Source organism: Elephas maximus, chromosome 21 (assembly GCF_024166365.1).
Source record: "Elephas maximus indicus isolate mEleMax1 chromosome 21, mEleMax1 primary haplotype, whole genome shotgun sequence".
Taxonomy (NCBI): domain Eukaryota; kingdom Metazoa; phylum Chordata; class Mammalia; order Proboscidea; family Elephantidae; genus Elephas; species Elephas maximus.
Genome location: NC_064839.1, coordinates 9,454,676 through 9,473,329, shown reverse-complemented (window position 1 = coordinate 9,473,329; position 18,654 = coordinate 9,454,676). Strand labels below are relative to the sequence as shown.

Below are 18,654 nucleotides of genomic sequence, written 5' to 3'. Positions count from 1 at the left end.
CTCTTTGCAGTTAATCATGGCAAAGTCAAGGTGTTGCATCCTGTCTGTTCACTGAAGTCTAGGGGGGAATCCAATGTGGGCCCACAGGAAGCAGAGGTAGGTATTGTTGTTGTTAGGTGCCATCGAACCGGTTCTGACCCATAGTGACCCTATGGACAACAGAACAAAACACTGCCTGGTCCTGCACCATCCTCACAATCCTTGTTATGCTTGAGCCCATTGCTGCAGCCACCATGGTCAGTCCATCTTGTTGAGGGTCTTCCTCTTTTTGCTGACCCTCTGCAGAGGTAGCTGAGAAGACCTGAATGATGGGACTGCATTAAAGGCACAGGTGGATTTATGGAAACCAGCATGGGGGTGGGGGCGTAACAGGGAACCAGTTGGAGAAATAAATGCCCCACTCTCTCCCTCCTCTCACCCCCAGATCTCCTGACAGCGGATCCCAGCCAGAAGCCAGAGGGCAAGATTGCTCGCAGCTACAGCCCACAAGGGCTCAGCTTCTGGGCACGGACAGGGGAGAGGTCTGCACAGCGGATCTGAAGGGGAAATGGAAGACTTAGAGTTTTTTTTTTTTTTTTTTTTTAATCTTGTGCTTCAGGGGTGGTATGAATACCCAGAAACGTTACATGAAATAGAGGAAAGGAATAACAGAGTCTCTAGAATGTGCCCAGACACGATGACTTAATCCAGTCGGTGTGTTAAGGGCTGGAAGACACGGAGGCAGGAAGTCACACAAATGAGTAGACATTGGCTCAGGGCTCGTCTGTAGGAGCACTCCATTCACTTCCTGACCACAGGGAGCACCCGGAGTGCACCACTGACAACACCAGTACCCCAGAAATCATGTGTCCGGGGCAGTGGAAATAACGCTATTTTCTGTTAAAAAAAAAAAAAAACCAGTGCCATCGATGATATGAATTTTCTGTTAGTTCGGTTTAATGCAAGCAGTTTTCTGCTTCCCAAAGCGGAAGTTTGAATTTGTTTTGGGCCCTGTTGCTCACTCATTCTTTTTACTGCAAAGCAGGATTCCAGCCCGGGGCTACAAGGGTTAACACTGTGTGTGTGTGCGTGCGTGCGTGCATGCGTGTGTGTGTAACAGATTTGACGTTTATAGCCAAGAGGTTTACTCGTCAGGTCAGATCCTGGCTCCGCCGTTGCCAACTCTGTGGCAGTCAGCGTGTTTCTTGCTCTCGCCTGTGTCCAGTCTCCTCTCTGTAGGATGGGCCCCCACTTCGTAGGCTTGTGAGGGTAAACACAGGTGCACAGCGAGCCTTCAGCTAATGTCGGCTTTATCGCCGCCCAAGTCTCAAGAAAAGACACCAAAAGTCACAACCTGCTCTTAGCTATTTTGGCAAGTAAGGGAGGCCTGTGTCCACCTGTAGACCAAGTCATCCAGCGGGACAGAAAGCAGTCCGGGGGGTCAGGATGATAGGGGCCTGCAGAGCCCAGGACCACAGGTGACGAAGACCAGCAGGACAGACCTGCACAACAAGCAGTTGTTCCCTGGGGGCTTCCAGGAGGTCTGGGATGGAGAACCAGAAAAGGGCTGGCCTTCCTGCAGCCACACAGAACGGGGCTCGGGCCAAGGAGGGCGTAACCCTACGGGCTGGAGGACTGAGGGTCTTTGGGTCACAGGAACACGAGGACGACTCCCACCACCACTAGGAAGGAAGAGGTCAGCAGCCCCCACCCCCCCTTCCCTGTCTCAGGTTCGGTGAGCCCCACCCAGCTACCGCCTAGTGAGTTCTGACCTGCGGCCTCCCTGTGCGTGTTAGGGTAGAACTGTTTTCCACAGGGTTCTCTACAGTTGATTTTTCAAGAGTAGGTCACCAGGCCTTTCTTTCAAGGTGCCTGTGGGTGGACTCAAACCTCCAACCTTTAGGTTAGCAGCTGACTGCATTAACCATGTGCACCACCCAGGGCCTCCTTTAGTTAGCCCATGGGGTGTGAACACCTGCGAGTGGGTTTTATACACCAGTCAATTCAAGTCTTTGCTTCTTAGCAGGAGCCTTTTCTATCTCAACCCAAAATGATAGAAATGGTGGCCAGCTTGGGCGAGCAGGTGGCTTTGAGAAACCCACCCAGTGGAGCCACCCAGCTCACCTCCTCTTCTCCGACAACAGTCAATCAGAGTCCGCCGTCTGCATCTTTGTGCCTCGGTCTCCCACCCAGGATGTCCCGGCAGACTGCTCCCAAGTGTCAGACTCCCCGAGACACCCATCAATTGTCCCAGGAGGCTGCAGTAAGGGCCCCAGAGTAGGACCTCCAAACCCGCTCACCCTGGGGTGCACAGCAAGTGTCGGCTTCACTTACCCAGAACGACGCTGCCAGCCTCAGGCCCGGGGGGTGTCCTCCTTCCTGCTCCCGCTCTCCCTGTGCCACCGTCAGGGCAGGTCTTCCCAGGCTCAGGGTTTCCTGCTCCTGGGCCTTTGTCAGGCCTCGGGTCCGGGGACCCAGCAGCATCGCCTCCCTCGTCCCTTCTGGCCAAGGTTGGTCCCATGCTGGTCTCAGCCCCAGGCCCAGGCTTCTCTGTCCTCACTCCCCCATCGCTGCTCCTGGCTCCTTGGGGCGTCTGTTCTCCCGACTCAGTCCCAGGGGCCTGATGACAGCACCTGGGCCCGAATGGGGCTTGCTCTCCTGAACAAGCAGCTGGTGGAGGCCCTCCAGATGGTGTGGGTCTGCGGGCACCCCCTCGTGTCACAAGCAGCTCCCCAGGAGTATCAGTCTCCTGCACCAGTACAGAGACCCTGGGGCAGAGAGAAATGTGGCCCTCAGTATTATGGATTGAATTGTGTCCCCCCAAAATATATGATGAAAATCCTAACCTCTATGCCTGTGGTTATAACCCCATTTGGGAAGGGGTTGTCTTTGTTATGTTAATGAGGCGGGATTGGTGTAGGGTGTATCTCTTTTGAGATATAAAAGTGATTAAATGCAAGCTAGGAAGCAGAGACAGGGAAGAGAGATGCCAAGCCATATTAAGATCACCCAGGAGCAGAAACTCAGAAGAGACAAGGACCTTCACCCAAAGCCAACAGAGAAAGAAAGCCTTCCCCTAGAGCCGGCACCCTGAATTCAGACTTCTAGCCTCCTAAGCTGTGAGAAAATTAATTTGTTTGTGAAAGCCACTCACTTATGGTATTTCTGTTATAGCAGGACTAGGTAACTAAGACCAAAAACCAAACCCATTGCCGAAGAGTTGATTTCAACTCATAGCTGACCCTATAGGACAGAGTAGAACTGCCCTATAAGGTTTCCAAGGAGCAGCTAGTGGATTCAAACTGCTGACCTTTTGGTTCAAATCAAGGACTCTGGAGTCAGAACAGACCTGGGTTCAGAGGCCTACTGCTGGCATTCATGACCATCTCTTGGTTCACAAAGCAAGGCCCTCCCCCAGCAGCTGAAGGCTCAGCCATCCTCTTGGAGCTGCTGGACCTCTGTGGGCAGTGCCTGCCCCTGGGTGGGTCTGAAAGCCTGGGCAGCCTGCCCACAGCCAAGCATTGGGCAGAAGGCAGCAGAATTCCTCCAGCTCTGTGCCACTGGGGACTAAGGAGGGGTTGGTGATGGCAGGGTAGGATACATTCCCATACCACTTTGAGTGGCCCAGACTTTCTACCTACAATGCAACACGCACACCACCACTCTCACTTCCCACATCCATGGCAGGCATTGCTAATCAATTACAGCACTCTGTTCACCAAGTCCAGACATGGCTTCAGGATGCTCAGCACAGGCAGCCCTGCCAATCAGCCAGCACTTGAGTTCAAACCTGTTTTCCTTGAAATACACCCACACACTATATGAGGTGGAGCAGGCAGTGACCCTCCACTTCCTAAGCCCTGTGGTAGGTCTGGTGTGCCTGAAATTCAGCTCAGGGCTGAAACTGAGATAGACCTTTTCTCCTTCTTCAGAATATTTTGGAGCCCCTAACAAGTTCATAGAAAGTACACCCCCTCCCCAGATTCCATATTTAAACCCTGGCGGGGATCCAGTGATGCCTGCCAAGAATCTATCCCTCTGGCTTGTTGGGCCTCCTGGGAGGCTTCCATTTCCTTCTAGGACAAAGGCAGACAAATGAGCTGAGCTTCTCTGCCAATCACCCCAGCAAACACAGACCCAGGTCCCCTTCCTGAGCCAGGCCTCAGGGGGCCTCCGTTATAGGTCAGGGTACCTCAGAGCTAGTGCAGGAGGGTTACCAGCCCCTCAGAGAGAAGCCTGGGAAGAACAATGCCCTTCAACAGGCCGCCCTGGAGACAGGATGGGATACTGCCCCACAGGGTGAAGAACACAGGGCTAGGGAGGACTTGGGAGCTTGTGGATTCTGGTTCTCCTACACAGTGTCTGCTGAGCTCAGGTCCAAAGGCCGCACCCTATGGGTCGGGTCAGCTGGCAACAACTCCAGGTTCAGGTCCCTGAAAGCCCTGCTGGGTCACCCAGCCTGTACTGATCTCCACGTGTCTGTGTGGTCTGTCCTTCCTCTCCCCACCATACAAAAATCAAACCAAACCCATTGCCATTGAGTCAATTCCGACTCATAGGGTTTTCGAGGACTGGCTGGTGGATCTGAACTGCTGCCCTTTTGGCTAGCAGCCAAGCTTTTAACCACTACACCACCACAGTTGAATTCAATGCTGGCCTGATGAAGCAGGGTGGTGCAGTTGTTACACACACAGAATCTAGACTCGACCTCAATTCGGGTCCCAGCTCTGTGAACGCCTGGCAGCCTGAGTCCATCACTCATCAATCAAGTGGGGACGGCAGTTAACACGGCCTCCTGGGGATGTGGTGAGAATCAGATGGTGCCGTAAGATGCTCAGCCAGGGGGAGCGCTCTGTGAGCCCCACCCTTTAGCTACTGTTGCTCTAAGGGCTAGTGGCTCTCAGCCTTGCTCCACGTTGGACTCACCTGCAGAGCTTGTGTGAAAAACAAACAAACAGTACCAATGCCTGAGCCTCACTCCAGACCAATTAAATCAGAATCTCTGAGCATCAGTGTTTTTTTAATTCCCAAATGTCATGGATTGAATTGTGTCCCCTAAAAAGATCTGTTAACTTGGCTAGGTCATGATTCCCAGTATTGTGTGATTATCTACCATTTTGTCATCGATGTGATTTCCCTATGTAAATCCTATCTCTATAATGAGATGGATTAGTGGCAGTTATACTCATAAGGTCTGCAAGATTAGATAGTGTCTTAAGCCAATCTCTTTTGAGATATAAGAGAGATAAGCCAGCAGAGAGACATGGGGACCTCATACCACCAAGGAAACAGCACCAGGAATAGAGCGTGTCCTTTGGACCCGGGGTCCCTGTGCCTGAGAAGCTCCTGGACCAGGGGAAGATTGAGCACGATGACCTTCCTCCAGAGCCGACAGAGAGAGAAAGCCCTCCCCTGGAGCTAATGCCCTGATTTAGGACTTGTAGCCTACTAGACTGTGAGAGAATAAATTTCTCTTTGTTAAAGCCATCCACGTGTGGTATTTCCATTACAGCAGCACTAGGTGGCCAAGACACCAGGTCATTCTATCAAGTGGCAGTTAAGTATGGGTGCTCTAAGCTCCTCGATGCCTAGACCTCCTCTGGTCTTGCCCTGGTCAGCCTAGCCCAGTGCTGTGCATACAGCGGACACTCCACAGGTGCAGCCTGCCCAGGCTCCAGCTGAGGGGCGGCTGTTAATGCCTTCCCTTGCTCAGCTTGGAAGAGCGCCCGCTTACCTTGGAGGCCTTTCTCCACCGCCATAAGCAACCCTGGCTTGGACTGGAGGCTCTGGAGGTGTGGGGGGCTGGGGACTGGTCCCTGAAGTCAGCCTCAGCCCATCCTCTGAGGTCCGAGAGTCAGGTCTGCAGGGGAGTGCTCCTTGTTGCCTGCCAGGTGCAGCTTTCTGGCTGCTGAGAACCTCACTGGCCCTGCCAGGGGCTGCAGACAAATCCAGGCTGGTCCTGGGATTCTTGCTGGCTGTCCTGGGAGCTCTGGCTTCCACCTCTGTGGGCAGCAGCAGGGGGTCAGATGGCACCTGGCCTTGGCCAGGGACTCCATCTCCCTGCCCTGATGAGGCCCCTGCCTGGATGAGGAGGTCCGCTCCCATCCTTGAAGTGTGGATGGGGGGCAGCCGCTCCACTGGCCCCTCTGGGGGGCCTGCCTTCTGGCTTTCTACAGGAAAAGAAGCCGGATAAAAATGCACTGTTAGGAAGCAATCCCACTTGGAAGAACCTGTCCTGACAATATTTGTAAAGAACGTGCAAAAGGCCATTCAGTGCAGCACCGTTCATAGTAGCCAGAGGCTGGGGCAGCCCAAGGGGCCATCAGTAGGGGCTGTGGGCTAAACCATGGCGCATCTACACAGGGGGTATCACCAGCCATAAACAAGGAACAAGTCTCTCTATTCACCGCAATGGAGTGATCGCAGGATATACCGTAAGTGAAAAAGCAAGGTGGGGAAACTGGTGTATGCTTCTGTTTGTCTAAGAAGGGAGGGTGTGTGTGTGTGTGTGTGTGTGTGTGTGTGTGTAATGTCACTCTTAAAATAAAAAAATGGGAGGGTAAGATCAAAGCTTTTTTAAATGACTACACATTGGGGGATGGCAGGGATGAAACAGGGTGCAGGGAACAAGGATAGCAGATAGATTTTTTTTTTTTAATTGTGCTTTAGATGAAGGTTTACAGAGCAAATTAGTTTCTCATTAAACAATTAATACACATATTGTTTTGTGTAATTGGTTGCCAGCCCAGTGATGGGTCAATATTCTCCCTTTCTCCACCTTGGGTCCCCATTTCTATCCATCCAGCTTTCCTGTCCCCTCCTGCCTTCTGGTCCTTGCCCCTGGGCTGGTGTGCCCATTTAATCTTGTATACAAAGTTGAGCTACGTGTATTATTGTTTGTTTTATGGGCCTGTCTAATCCTTGGCTTAAAACCTTGGCTTAGATTTATCTTAATAGGCCTTGTTTTGTTGATTTGACTTAGGAACCATGTAAATGTTATGCAAAATTATTTTAAAAATTAAATTAAAAAATGAATCTATGAAAGTTGAAAGCAGAATGGAATAAAGACACCAGAGTGCTGAGTGGGTGGACAGTCGGCTGGGAGAGGAACTATCCCCGGTGACTTTAAAACAGCAGCTGGCTGTCTCTCTCCAGCGGGACGTACATATACGGGACAAAGAGAACAGGAAAGAATAAAGCTTTAGCGGTTTTTCAGTAATCGTACTGTTGACACTGGTGGTGCTGTTTTTCTTCTGAAGCTTTTGTGTGTGAAGAGTGGGGTCCCACTCACCTTCCCAAGGCCCCCTGATCTCGGCTTGCACACCCCTCGAGCTCAGCCCATACTTTGGTTTTGCTCCCTTCTCTTCTGCATTCTCTTTGTTCTGAAATAACAACCATAAAAGCTATCAGCATCATCAACATCATCATTTAGGCCACATTTCTTGAGGACCTACCATGTTCTTCAGATAGAGATATTTAGGTTATCTCGTGTGGTTTACAATATTGTTGTTGTTGTTGTTGGCTGCTGTCAAGTCAGCCCTGACTCATGGTGACCCCATGTGCAATGGTGTCAAGCTGCTGTGATCTAAAGGGTTTTCACTGGCTAATTTTTGGAAATAGGTCACCAGGCCTTTCTTTCTAGTCTTAGTCTGGAAGCTCCACTGAAACCTGTTCAGCATCACAGCAACACGCAAGCTTCCACTGACAGATGAGTGGTAGCCGCGCATGAGGTGCATTGGCCAGGAATCGAACCTGAGTCTCCCACAGCAAGAATTCTACCACTGAACCACCACTGCCCTTGAAAAACTAGTTAATATCAACTCCAATTCACGGCAATCCCATGTGTACCAGAGTAGAACTGTGCTCCAAGGGGGTTTCAATGCTGATTTTCTGGAAGTAGATTGGCCAGAAGTAGAGGCTTCCTTCCAAAGAGCCTCTGAGTGGACTCAAACCTCCAGCCTTCTGATTAGTAGATATTATCATTATTATTTTAGAGACAGAGACACTGAAGCTTTCCCAAGGTCATAAAACTTAAAAGAGGGGGAGTCCACTTTCAAACCCAAGCTCTTCCCAATGCATCATGGTATTGCCACTGAGGGGCAGACCCAGGCCCTGATAGGGGACTCTCAACAGACTGGAGCTCAAAGGGCTTAGACTAGGGATGGAAAAGAAACTTAATCTTAAAAAGTCAATTCTGATCAGTTGGCCGTGGCTTCTAGAGTGTTGGTTTAAGTTGGATTCTGAAGTCAAATAAATCTGTGCTTGGGGGGAAAAAAGAGCCACGATAAATTAATAATGTCTGCCTTGCAGCTGGGTGGGAGATCCCACGGCCACGTCATTACAGTATACCAGTAGTGGTCAGGAGAACGGACTCTCCAGCTACAGGTGTTGGGTTTGAATCCCACGTCAACCCCTTGGCCAAGATACTTCTCTGTGTCTCACTTTCCTCATATGTAAAACAGGATAAAATATTATGAGCCCTGGTGGCGTAGTGGTTAAGAGCTCAGTTGCTAACCAAAAGGTTGGCAGTTGGAATCCATCAGCCACTCCTTGGAAACCCTGTGGGTCACTATGAGTTGGAATTGACTCAAGAGCAACAGGTATGGGGTAGAGTTATTGAGAGGATAACAAAAAAACAAACCATATCCACTGCCGTTGAGTTGATTCCACCTCATAGCAACCCTAGAGGACAGAGTAGAACTGCCCCATAGGGTTATCAAGGCAGTAATCTTTACAGAAGCAGACTGCCATGTGGTTCTACCACAGAGCAGCTGGTAGGTTTGAACTGCTGACCTTCTGGTTAGCAGACAAGCTCTTGACCACTGCGCCACCAGGGCTCCTTGTTGAGAGGATAGACTGCGTCAATACGTGAAACATCCCGAGGAGCGTATCCAGTGCATAGTAAGAGCCCACCCAGCAGCTGTGGCGATTCTGTCCTGCCTGAGACAAAGACCTGTCGGTGTTAAAAAACGTGTAAGGTCGTCCAGCCGAGTGCCTGGCACCAAGAAGCTCTCGGCAGCTCTTGGTTGACGCTGACCGATGCGTACCCAGACCAGCGCCTGCAGCACATGTGCTGGCCCTGAAACAGTCCAGAGCACAGCCCCACAGTAAGTTCAAACAAAGATTTCTAGATGGACTAGCCCCTAGCTGGCTCCCCTTGATGCTTCTGGGGGTTTTGAGCTTTCGACCAGTGAAGTCCTACGACTCCTCCTGGTACTTGTCAGAGCAGCAGGTCTGCTCACAGTCCAGAGCCCAGGCTGGGCCCCTAGGCCCAAGGCACTCACCCCAGAGGGCCTTTTTCCTAGCTTTGCAAAAAAAAAGACAAAAAACCCAGTTGCCTTCAAGTCGATTCTGACTCATGGTGACCTCATGAGTCAGAAGAGAACTGTGCTCTAAGAGGTTTTCTTGGCTGTAATCTTTATGGAAGGAGATAGCCAGGCTTTTCTTCTGTGGTGCCGCTAGATAGCTTCAAACAGCCAACCTTTATATTAATAGATGAGTGCAGACTGTTTGTGCCACCCAGGGACATTTGGCTGTGCCACAGAGGACCCTAACTAGTTGTTCAGAGGCCAAAGGCAGCTACAGGTGCATTTTGTTTGCCTTGCACAGCATGTGCATGTTAAAATTTTTGTTATCAATAATTAAAATTTTAGGAGATTTTACATTAAAATTCAAGGTTTCCTTTTGAGGTGATGGGTATATACATTGTGAACTGTATATTTAAAATGTCTGTAGTATATTTACATGTATGTGTATAGGTAATTCTATGTGAATTATACCTTAAGAAAACTGATTAGAAAAAAACTCTGGGTTCTCAGTTTCTCTTAAAAAATTTGAAGATCTGGCAAGTCTAGGCTACCGTGGCAAACATCTCTAGATTTTTAACTGGGATGGCAGTCCTCACCGGTCCTTGGCCCTAAGGCTGAGGGTCGGTTCCCCTGGTCATCCTACTTCAGGCCCACTTCTCTCTGTCCCATTACCTGCTCATCCCCTTGGGATTTCAGAACACCCACCTTTGCCCTCTAAATGCCAGGGCGCAACGCACGGCAAGGACTGGCCCAGGCCTGGCGTGTCAGCATTTAATAAACAAATGTTAGCTGCTGCTCTCAGGGTCGTCACCACCATCATCAACGTGACCCATCCGTCTTGGCCTCTTTCTGAGACTCTGTCCTGCCGCCCCCGTGGCTGAGGGAACTGGAGGCATTATCACTGGCCTCCTCCTGTTTCACACCCCGGGAGGGGGACTTGTACAGGCTGCCCTTTGGCAGACCTTGCTGGGTTCAAAATGTACCGTCTCTCCGTGTTTAATGTAGGCACCTGCGTATGTGCACACACACACACCACAAACACATATACGCACCATACACACACATACATATACACAGCACACACACACCGCAAACATGCATATACACACCATACACACATCATATACACACCACACACACATACATACACATACAGAGCACACACACACCACAAACACAGATATACACACATATAGCTATACATACCACACACAACCTACCACAAACACACATATACACACCACACATACATATGCACACACCACAAACACAGATATACACACATATACCTATACATACCACACACAACCCACCACAAACACACATATACACACCACACACATACATAGGCACACACCACAAGCACACATATGCCTATACATACCACACACAACCCACCACAAACACACATATACACACAACACACATACGTATATGCACACACACATATACATACTACACATACATATACACACCACACAAACACATCTATACACACCATGTACACACACACCACAAACACACATATACACACCACACACACACACACAGCACACCCTGCTGGATTCTGGTTTCAGTAGTCCTGAGGGCTCAGCCTCCTGGCCCCTGCCTCAGCCTGCACACCCACAGGAAGTAGAAGAAACCCCAGACAACACATAGAGGACACATGTGTCTGAACAAGGCTGTGATGAACCTCTGGGTGAGCCTGAGCCTGAGCACCTGGCTTCTGGCCATAATCTAATTACTTTATCAATCAAGTGCCACTGCACACTTCAGAAGACCCAAGGGGGTCCTTCCCCAAGTCCTGGCACATTTTTCAAAATTAACAGCCAGTGCTAGGATTCAATTCAATTCCACAAATGACTACCACAGTCCTACTCTCTAAGCAGAGCCCTGGTGGTGCAGTGGTTAAGAGCTTGGCTGCGAAGCAAAAGCTCAGCAGTTTCAACCCACCAGCTGCTCCTTGGAAACCCTATGGGGCAGTTCTACCCTGTCCTATAGGGCCACTATGAGTTGGAATTGACTCGACGGCAGTGGTTTTGTTTTTTGATTTTTTTTTTAAGCAAGCTTAGGAAACACAAAAAGGGTCTTGGTGAAGTCTCCAGATGCAGAGTTTTCAGCACTGACAATGTATTAAAAAGCCAGGTCCGTGTCTCAGTTCACTACCCATTCTCAGAGTGTGTCCTCTGAGGCCAGTGGGGCCTCAGTCCAGGGAGGGAAGTGGAGGCCTCACACCACAGCCAATAAGGAACTGACAGCTTGGTCGGGAGGCTAGGCTCGAAGCTGCAGACAGCTGCTAACATGTTATTACGTTAATTACAAGGACCAGAAGAGACATCACCTAAGTGCCAGTGGAGCAGTATACACAATAAATGTTGCAAGGATTCAGAAAAGAGAAAGTTCTATGATTCTCCCCCATCCAAATCCACTGCTGCTGAGTCAATTTCGACTCATAGTGACCCTATAGGGCAGAGTAGAACTGCCCCAGAGTTTCCAAGGAGCGCCTGGCGGATTGGAACTGCCAACCTCTTGGTTAGCAGCTGCAGCACTTAGCCACTATGGCACCAGGGTTTCCAGAAGTGCCTAAATACCTGCAACATGTATGACAACTAACGTCATTAATATACAAAGAGCTCTTGCAAATCAATAAGAAAAGAACCAAACACCAAAATAGAAAAGAGAGATAAGAATGAGCAGCAATTCACAGAAAAACACCAAAGGTTTTAAACTTACGAAAGATGTACAATCTTACTTCTAATAAACCAAAAAACCCGTTGCGGGCAAGTCAATTCTGACCCACAGCGACCCTGCAGGGGCCTGTCCCGCAGAGTCCGAGTCAATTCTGACCCACAGCGACCCTGCAGGGGCCTGCCCCACAGAGTCCGAGTCAATTCTGACCCACAGCGACCCTGTAGGGGCCTGTCCCGCAGAGTCCGAGTCAATTCTGACCCACAGCGACCCTGTAGGGGCCTGCCCCACAGAGTCCGAGTCAATTCTGACCCACAGCGACCCTGTAGGGGCCTGCCCCACAGAGTGTCTGAGGAGTGGCTGGTGGATTCGAACTACTAACCTTTTGGTTAGCAGCCAAACACTCAACCATTGTGCCACCATGGCTCCTACTTCTAGTAAAAGAAATACAAATTAAAACTACGATGAGCTGTATCAGCCTATCTACTGCTCATATGTTTGAAATTTCCCACAGCACAAAGTTTTAACACGTTTAATGAATTTAAAAAACAGTGATTTAAGAGATATATAACCAATTGCAATGCATAGGTCTTATTTGGATCCTGATTCAAATAAACAAAATCTAAAAAAAAAAAAAGGATAAAAGCCATCTGGGAAATCTGAACACTGACTTTGGTGGCATTATGAAGCAACCCATTACTTTTGAGGTCTGATAATGATAGTGTGATTGTGTGTTTAAAAACAGTTCTTGTCTTTTAGATGTAACTGCTGAAACACTTAGGGAAGAAATGATCTACTGTCTCGAATGTTCTTCAGAATAATCTGGAGAGGGGAAGCGGCCATGTGGGGACAGATGGAACAACACGGCTCCAGCTGATGACTGACGCTGGGAGACGGGTTCCCAGTGTTCGTTATGCTAATCTCGCTATTTTTATCCGTTTGAAATTTTTCACACTAAAACATTAAGAAATATACAACAATAGTATCTCATTTTTCATCCACCAGACGGGAAAAGAATCACACAGTAGAGGTCACAAACATCCCCGTATGTTATTGGCAGGAGACTGGACTGGAATAAATTCTTCATAGGTGGGCCTGGTTTTAGCTGCACAAATTTACCCTTTGGCTTAGCATTCTCTTCCAGGAATGTCTCCTACAGGAAAACCCACACCTGTGTCCAAAGACATACATCTATGGATGTTCATTGCAGCATTATTTACAGTAGCTAAAGAGGAGAAACAATTCAAAAAAACAATGGTGTGAGGCTGGTTAACAAATTAAAACAGATCCCAGAAAAGGGAGCACTTTGCAGCAATAACAAGAAAAAAAGAAAATGCGGAAATTTTCTAGGCACAAATAAGAAACAATGTCCAAAATATATTAAGTTAAAAAAAAAAAATCAGAGACTGACAATGTAAATAATATTTGAGCTAAAACGAAGTGGCAGCATGTACACCAAGGTCCCTATGGATGCACAGGCTGTATCTGGATGGACTCTGGGGAAACTGGTCCCTATGGTCACCTTGGGATCAGGGCCTGGGGCCCGGGGGCAGGGGGAAGGGGAGCATGGGGTAGGAGGGAGACAAAGCCTTTGAAAACCGAAAATCCAAACCAGTTGCTGTCCAATCGAGTCCGTCTCATGGTGACCCCATGTGTGTCACAGTAGAACTGTGCTCCACAGGGTTTTAAACGGCTGATTTTTTTTTCAGAAGTAAATCGCCAGGCCTTTCTTCTGAGGTGCCTCTGGGCAGACTCATATCTCCCTTCAACCTTTCAATTGGCGGCCAAGTGTGTTAACCATTGCACTACCCAGGGATTCTAATAGATTACACGTGTACACATTAGATTAATTTTTTTTTTTTAAAGCTGAGATTGGCTTTCGGTGCAAGGGTGGAGGGTCACATCTCCCTTCAGGACACACTTCAGAAGAGGCAGAGAGAAGGAAGCTGAGGTCCAGCGTGGGTGCTCTGGGAAAAGCCGCAGGACAGCTGAGAGAAGGGGTGGGGGGTGATCTCCAGCCTGGCTGTGGGTGGGGAGGACAGACAAACTCCTTTAGCCTCGCCCTGAAAGCCTGCAGAGCTGACACAGAGTCAGCACAGACCCCATCTTATCTCTTGCAGAGGCTGGCTGGTAACTGCAGGGATTTGCTATGGGGGCTCCCAGCTGTCTGGGTGTTGCTAAGTGGCTGATCACTGAGCTGTTTGCAAACAGGGCATTGCTTCTACACACCTCGCCCGCCCCCCTCTTCCCCCCAGCCGAGCCCATTAGCCAGCCGGTTTGATTATGCAACCCTTGGGAACAGCCGCCCCCAGAAATGCCACCCTCCACCCCCAGGCTCCGGCTCCCACCTGTTGTCCCCTGTGGATCACTGTCAACACTCATGTCCAAGGGCAGTTACACATTCCATCCACTCTGGGGCAGAGCACAGGAGCGGGGGCAGGAAAGTAGAGGTAGGGGGCAGATTTGGGTTTCTGAGCAGGGGGCCTTGTCAAGGCACACTGACCACTACCCACCAGTCTCCCACCCCAGGTGTGAAGGAGCAGAAAGGGGCCCTTGGAGAAGAGAAGTCACAGGATGTCAAAGAAACTGACCAGGCCCCCTCTCCCTAATTGCCGGTGGACCCTGTTCTGGGTTCCCTGGAGCTGCCCCAGGCCCACCATGCTCACCTTCCTTCCCTGGGGGAGCAGCAGGCCTGTGTCCCGTCAGCAAACAGGCAGCTCTGAACTCACCTCTAACCTCTAAGCTTCCTGACTCTTCTCGTCCCCATCAACAGGTCACACAGGAGGCATCAGAAGCGGACAATACCTCCCAGCGCTCCTCAGACCAGCTGCCCCTCCAGTCTCCCCACCCGGGCCCCTGGGCCTCCCTTCCAGCCAGCAGGGCACCAGCGCAGGGAACAGCAACCAACCTCCTCGGGGACGTCAGTCAGGCTTCCCTTTCTCCAGGGCACGCTCCCTTGCATGATGAAATCCACCACCTTTGAGTTCTGGAACATGGCCCCCAAGAAAGAGATGGCCTTGTCCACAGCCACCACCATCCCGAAGAGGGCTTCGAGTCGGGTGCTGTGCTGGGCAGCGTCCTGCCGCACTGCCCTCACCAGCTCCAGGACCTCGGGGCTCCCAGCCTGAGGGTCAGCTGGGGGAGTACCACCAGCCCCAGCCTGGGAGGCCTCCAGCCGGTGAAGGCCTTGCTCCAGGTGGCCCATGCCACGGTACAGGCCCTGCAGCTTCTCCGTCACATCTTCTTGGAAATGCAAAAGCTTGTCAACCTTCTCGTTCAGCATGTTGAGCTGTTTGTCCACGGTGTTTATACAGGCCTTGCCCAGCACCGGCAGCCCCCGGGGCCCCAAACTCTCCTTGGCGGTTCCTGACATCCTGATGCAGGCTTGACAAGGCCGGAGAAATGGCAGAATCACAGACGCCTGGTTGTCACTTGGGCAGTGGCATTTGGAAGTTCATTGTCCTTGGAAACTAGCGCCTCGGCCTCACCCCTCAGTGCCAGCCCATCAGTCGCCTGGCTGCTTGGGAAGCCCAGTGGCCCAGGGCCTCTCTGTGCCTCTGCTTATCTCCCACTCTGCCACGCCGTGAGTGGCGGGCTGGGTTTGGCCCAGGCCCCTCTCCTTGGGCCCTTTGACATCATGGCAGCATTTAACATTCCCTTCTGAGAGGCTGCTGATGGGCAAATATGTTAAGAATCTGTCCGAGGCCGGCAGGGGCTTGAGAAGCTGAAACTGAAGGTTAGAAGCAAGGGGTCCTTTAGGCAACTCGTTGTCAGCCAGGTGCTAAGAGGGGCTTTAGGGGCTCCAGGGCAGAGCAAGACCTTTAGAGGCCCAAAGCGCTGGCTAGTGGGGGTGTCTCCGTCTGCTGGGGTGTCTTCCTACCACATACACATAATTCACCATGAAAAGCAAAACCAACACGGAACAAAATGTGAGGCTGTTCAAAAAAGCCCTCATTTTTTTTCCACAATGAAAACGTTAATGCTTTAGCAAATTGGAAACACACTTTCGGCGCCCTCGCTTAGCCCAGTCGGCGGGCGCCCTTACTTAGCCGAGAAGCCCTGGAAGCACAGTGGTTAAAAGCTCGGCTGCTAACCAAGAGGCAGGCAGTTCAGATCCACCAGCTCCTCCTTGCAGACCCTATAAGGCAGTTCTGCTCTGTCTTATGGAGTCGCTATGAATCAGAATCCATTCGACGGCAACAGGTTAGGCTTGTTTTTTTTTACTTAGCCGGTCCCCTGTTGTGCATTTAGGCTGCCTGCGGGGTGAATCTACAGGGCCCTCCCCACCCAGAGCCCCCAGTCACTAGTCACTTGTATCTAAAGATAGAAGTGAGGGACAACAGCCCAGGCTGCTCACCAAGTGCCACCCTGCAGGTCACATTCTTCGCAGAGCCCTCAGGAGCTTTACCAGCTGTCCCCATTCTCCCCAGTAATTACTACGCAGGTAGCCAGCACTACTTTCTAATCAGAAACAGACTCAGTAGGATCCTGGACAGGAATTCGTCCTGTGGTCTCTGAACCTTTTAGCCCTAGGAGCCCCTTGGTTCAAACGAAACATTTTACAGAAGCAGAAATAAAGCAGACAGAAGAGGTTGATGCTGAGGTGGGAAGCAAGGGGGCACCGCAGAACCCTGAGGTTGCCACAAACCCCATTTTCATCCAGCCCCTCATTTGGAGGGAGCAAGGCCAGAGAGGGAAGCTTGTCCAAGGTCAACCAGCCATGCAGCCATGTAGCCTCTTGAAGATGGTCCAGGGATAGTCAGTGATGGCATCAAATGGGGGGGGGGGTTCTTTCAATGGCCCCCTAGATCTCCACCAGTCCAAATAAAAACGATTATGATAATAAACTTTAACCTAGAAATCTGACATCTACAAGCGGCTTTAGGTCATCTTGCTATTTTAGGTCATAGGAAACTGTGCTGATTAATTTTCTGTGTCACCTTGGCTGGGCTATGGTGTCCAGGTGTTTGGTCAAACACTAGTCTAGATGCTGCTTTGAAGTGTTTACATGGGATTAAATCAACTGGCTTTAAGTAAAGCAGATTGCTCTCCATAATGTGGTGGGCTTCATCCAATCAGTTGAAGACCTTAAGGGTAAAGCCCGAGGTTTCCTGAGGGAAACCTATAAATAGACATCCTGCCAGAATTCCTTTCTCTCCCTCACCATCTGACCTACCAATACTGGGACACAAGGCTGCCAGAATTTCCAGCCTGTCCTACGGATTTTGAATACAAGACTGCCAGAATTTCCATCCTGTTGCCTGACCTATGGATTTTTGGACTTGCTAGCCCCACATCTCAACGAGATGGATTGACACAGTGGCTGCAACCATGGGCTCGAGCATAACAACGATCATGAGGATGGTGCAGGATGGGACAGTGTTTGGTTCTGTTGTACACAGGGTCACTGTGAGTCAGAGCTGACTCGACGGCACCTAACAACAACATCACCACAATCACATAAGCCAATTCCTTCAAATGAAAATAATAATAATAATAAAATTAAAAAATATATATGTCTTATTGGTTCTGTTTCTCTATCAAACCCATTGCTATCAAGTCAATTCTGACTCATAGTGACCCTATAGGACAGAGTAGAACTGCCGCATAGGGTTTCCAAAGAATGGCTGGTAGATTTGAACTGCCAATCTTCTGGTTAGCAACCATAGCTCTTAACCACTGCGCCATCAAGGCTCCTGCAAACCCTAAGACAGCAACATACAAAAACAGCATGCTTGGCCACGAACACATCTCTCTATCTGGGTAGCTGCCCCTGCGCAGCCCTTGTAGAAATCCAGACCCATTTTCGGGGGCACAGTCCTGGTGTCTCTGATGGAATAGCCTTGAGCATACTCAAAAGAGCACCAGTCGGTTACATTTGCTGTACTTTTAAAACAAACATGCAAACAAACGAACCCTCCTTGGAAAAAGCAGTTTGGGAAACACCTCATGCCCCAGCCCCTTCTGGGGATTTACTATTCACCTCAGCAGGATGTCCTTTGCCACAGAAAAGAACCAGGCATCTGATTAGGGAATCACCCCTTCCCTCTCACAGCACACTTAATTTTTTCCTGTACAAAGAGAATTCCTTGGATCAGATTTTGGGAAATTACTGCCTAGAGAAATTTCTGGAAGTCTCATACCCAGCCCAATGCCTCTCCCACGGTAGGTACAAATATTTTTTGTGAATGAAAGCTCAACAGTCTGAAGAGTCAGATCCCAGTCTTTGGGAGAGACGTCCCACCAGAATATACATACTACTGGCTGCTTCTTATTACTGCTGCTATAGAGATCTAAGCAAGGGCATCCAGACAAGTCCCTGTTAATATAGCCTGGAAAGATACCTTAAAAGTCCAGAAGAACTCGAAGGAAACAATCAAGTACTCCAGACACATTATATACCAGTTGCTGTCAAGTCAACTCCAAATCACGGTGACCCCCTGTGTATCAAAATGGAACTGTGCTCCACAGGGTTTTCAATGGCTGGTTTTTAGGGAAGTAGATCAGGTCTTTCTTCCAAGGCACCTCTGTATGGACTTGAACCGCCAACCTTTTGGTTAGCAGCGGAGCTCGTTAACCATTTGCACCACCCAGGGGGCCCCCTGACATATTAGTAAGTATCTATGTCAAAAACTAGTTTAAATTTTTTGTGGATTCACCCCAGGTCTCCCTTAAGTGT

At 49.8% G+C, this 18,654-nt stretch overlaps 1 protein-coding gene across 2 annotated transcripts in view; it reads right to left on the bottom strand.

Moving 5' to 3' along the window:
* The window catches only part of MYLK3 (myosin light chain kinase 3), a 42,322-nt gene that overhangs the window by 18,976 nt on the left and 4,692 nt on the right, over positions 1 to 18,654 (bottom strand). Inside the window, exons 1-4 of one of the 2 annotated variants that reach the window (XM_049863585.1) lie at positions 14,884 to 15,846; positions 7,271 to 7,361; positions 5,714 to 6,149; positions 2,314 to 2,747 (exon numbers count right to left, since the gene is read on the bottom strand). In XM_049863585.1, the coding sequence (XP_049719542.1) occupies positions 2,314 to 2,747; positions 5,714 to 6,149; positions 7,271 to 7,361; positions 14,884 to 15,348 (1,426 nt within the window). In that variant the 5' untranslated portion in view covers positions 15,349 to 15,846. Of the gene's footprint in view, positions 1 to 2,313; positions 2,748 to 5,713; positions 6,150 to 7,270; positions 7,362 to 14,883; positions 15,847 to 18,654 lie in introns of those variants that run through there. The other variant, XM_049863586.1, reaches the window with a different exon arrangement.